Raw genomic sequence first — 1,485 nt, 5'->3', positions numbered from 1 at the left:
TAGATGATCCATAGATGGAAGATGACTTCCATGACCAATCACTGCTTTGAGGAATCAAGATGATCACATAACACTTTTTAATCAGATAAGCAAGTCCAGATCATCACCTTTATTCCAACCATACAAACTGCGTCCTTCCATGGTAATTGTGAGGATGGGACTGCTAATCTAGAGACTGCCTTGCAACATGCAGTTTTAGTGACTAAGCCTAATGCCAACTGTTTTGTCTTTTGTTCCAACAGGAGTACCTGCAGGCATAGAAGGAAGAGAAAAGACTGGAGCAGAATGGAGATGGCATCTCCCTCTCCTTTCACTTTCTTACCACAAATCAATGCAACATCCACTGGCAAAAACAGAACCTGTTACGATTCCGGCATAAATGAAGAAGTGCTTATTTTTGCAATCTTCACGATGCTTTTTTGTGTGTTGGGAATGTTGGGCAACGGCCTCGTGATCTGGCTGCTGGGCTCTTCCGTGAAGAGGAACACTTTTGCCATTTATATTATCAACCTCTCTGTTGCGGACTTTGGTTTTCTCACCTTTGAGCTGATTATCGAAATCCACTGGCTCTTTACACATTTGTATTGTGACTTTCCCTACGAACTCTTCCAAACGGGCTTGCTGTTAATGTACAGTACGGGGCAATTTCTCCTGATGGTCATCAGCATCGACAGGTGTGTTTCGGTCCTTTTCCCAATTTGGTATCGATGCCACCGGCCACTGCACATGTTCACTACTGTGTGTGCTGTCATCTGGGCCATTTCCTTCATCCTCTCTTCCATTCATTTTACAATTATAGCAGTTGATGGATTTGGAAACAGTTATACCCTGATGTATCAGTTCATCGTTAACTCTGTGCTTTGTCTCCCACTTATGACCATCTCCAGTGTGGTATTATTTGTCAAAATCTACTTCCTATCCAAAATCCAAAGGCGGAGGAAGCTTTTGACAGCTGTCTTGCTCACGCTTTTCTTCTTTTTAGTCTTGGCTTTTCCACTAAATGCCTTTTATTTTATCCTATATGTTTTCAAATATATACATCCCAACCTTGTACATTATGGCTACTTATGTACCTGTATCAATAGCAGCATTAACCCTCTGATCTATTATCTAGTGGGGAGACAGAAGGGTAAAACTCAGCGAAACATCAAAGATTTGCTTCAGAAAGTTTTCAAGGAGGAAGAAAATTCTAGTGATCAAATGGAAACTTCAGAAGGTTCCAAGATCTGAACTCTTTAATTTCATCATTGTCATTCATAAGATACAATTATTTATTTCCAAGCAAGCCCATAATTTCTTTTTTTGTTTAATGGAAACTGATCTCTATCCTGATTAATTTGTGCATGAATCCACAATTTGTGCAAACAATTATCTTTGTGCAATATCAAAACATTTTTCAAGTAACCTAATTACCTAGTATCTCCAACCTGATGATTAATTAGCTTGCTTTAGGTTCAGCCTTCCCTGACCTGAGTGGCCTTCAGA

General features: G+C 39.9%; 1 protein-coding gene across 1 annotated transcript; it reads left to right on the top strand.

The window, feature by feature from the left end:
- The first annotated feature begins 285 nt into the window (after positions 1-285).
- Positions 286-1,230, top strand: LOC139315605 (proto-oncogene Mas-like). The gene has a single exon (XM_070941999.1). The coding sequence runs from the start codon at positions 286-288 to the stop codon at positions 1,228-1,230; it is 945 nt and encodes a 314-aa protein (XP_070798100.1).
- The last annotated feature ends 255 nt before the right edge of the window (positions 1,231-1,485 follow it).

This window comes from Pituophis catenifer, unplaced genomic scaffold, assembly GCF_029215685.1.
Source record: "Pituophis catenifer annectens isolate HBS135680 unplaced genomic scaffold, rPitCat1.0.hap2 SCAF_3, whole genome shotgun sequence".
NCBI lineage: Eukaryota > Metazoa > Chordata > Lepidosauria > Squamata > Colubridae > Pituophis > Pituophis catenifer.
This window is presented reverse-complemented; position numbering and strand designations above follow the sequence as displayed.

Excerpts from the sequence above, each read along its gene's own strand:
- LOC139315605 (XM_070941999.1), top strand. The coding sequence starts at position 286 with ATGGAGATGGCATCTCCCTCTCCTTTCACTTTCTTACCACAAATCAAT.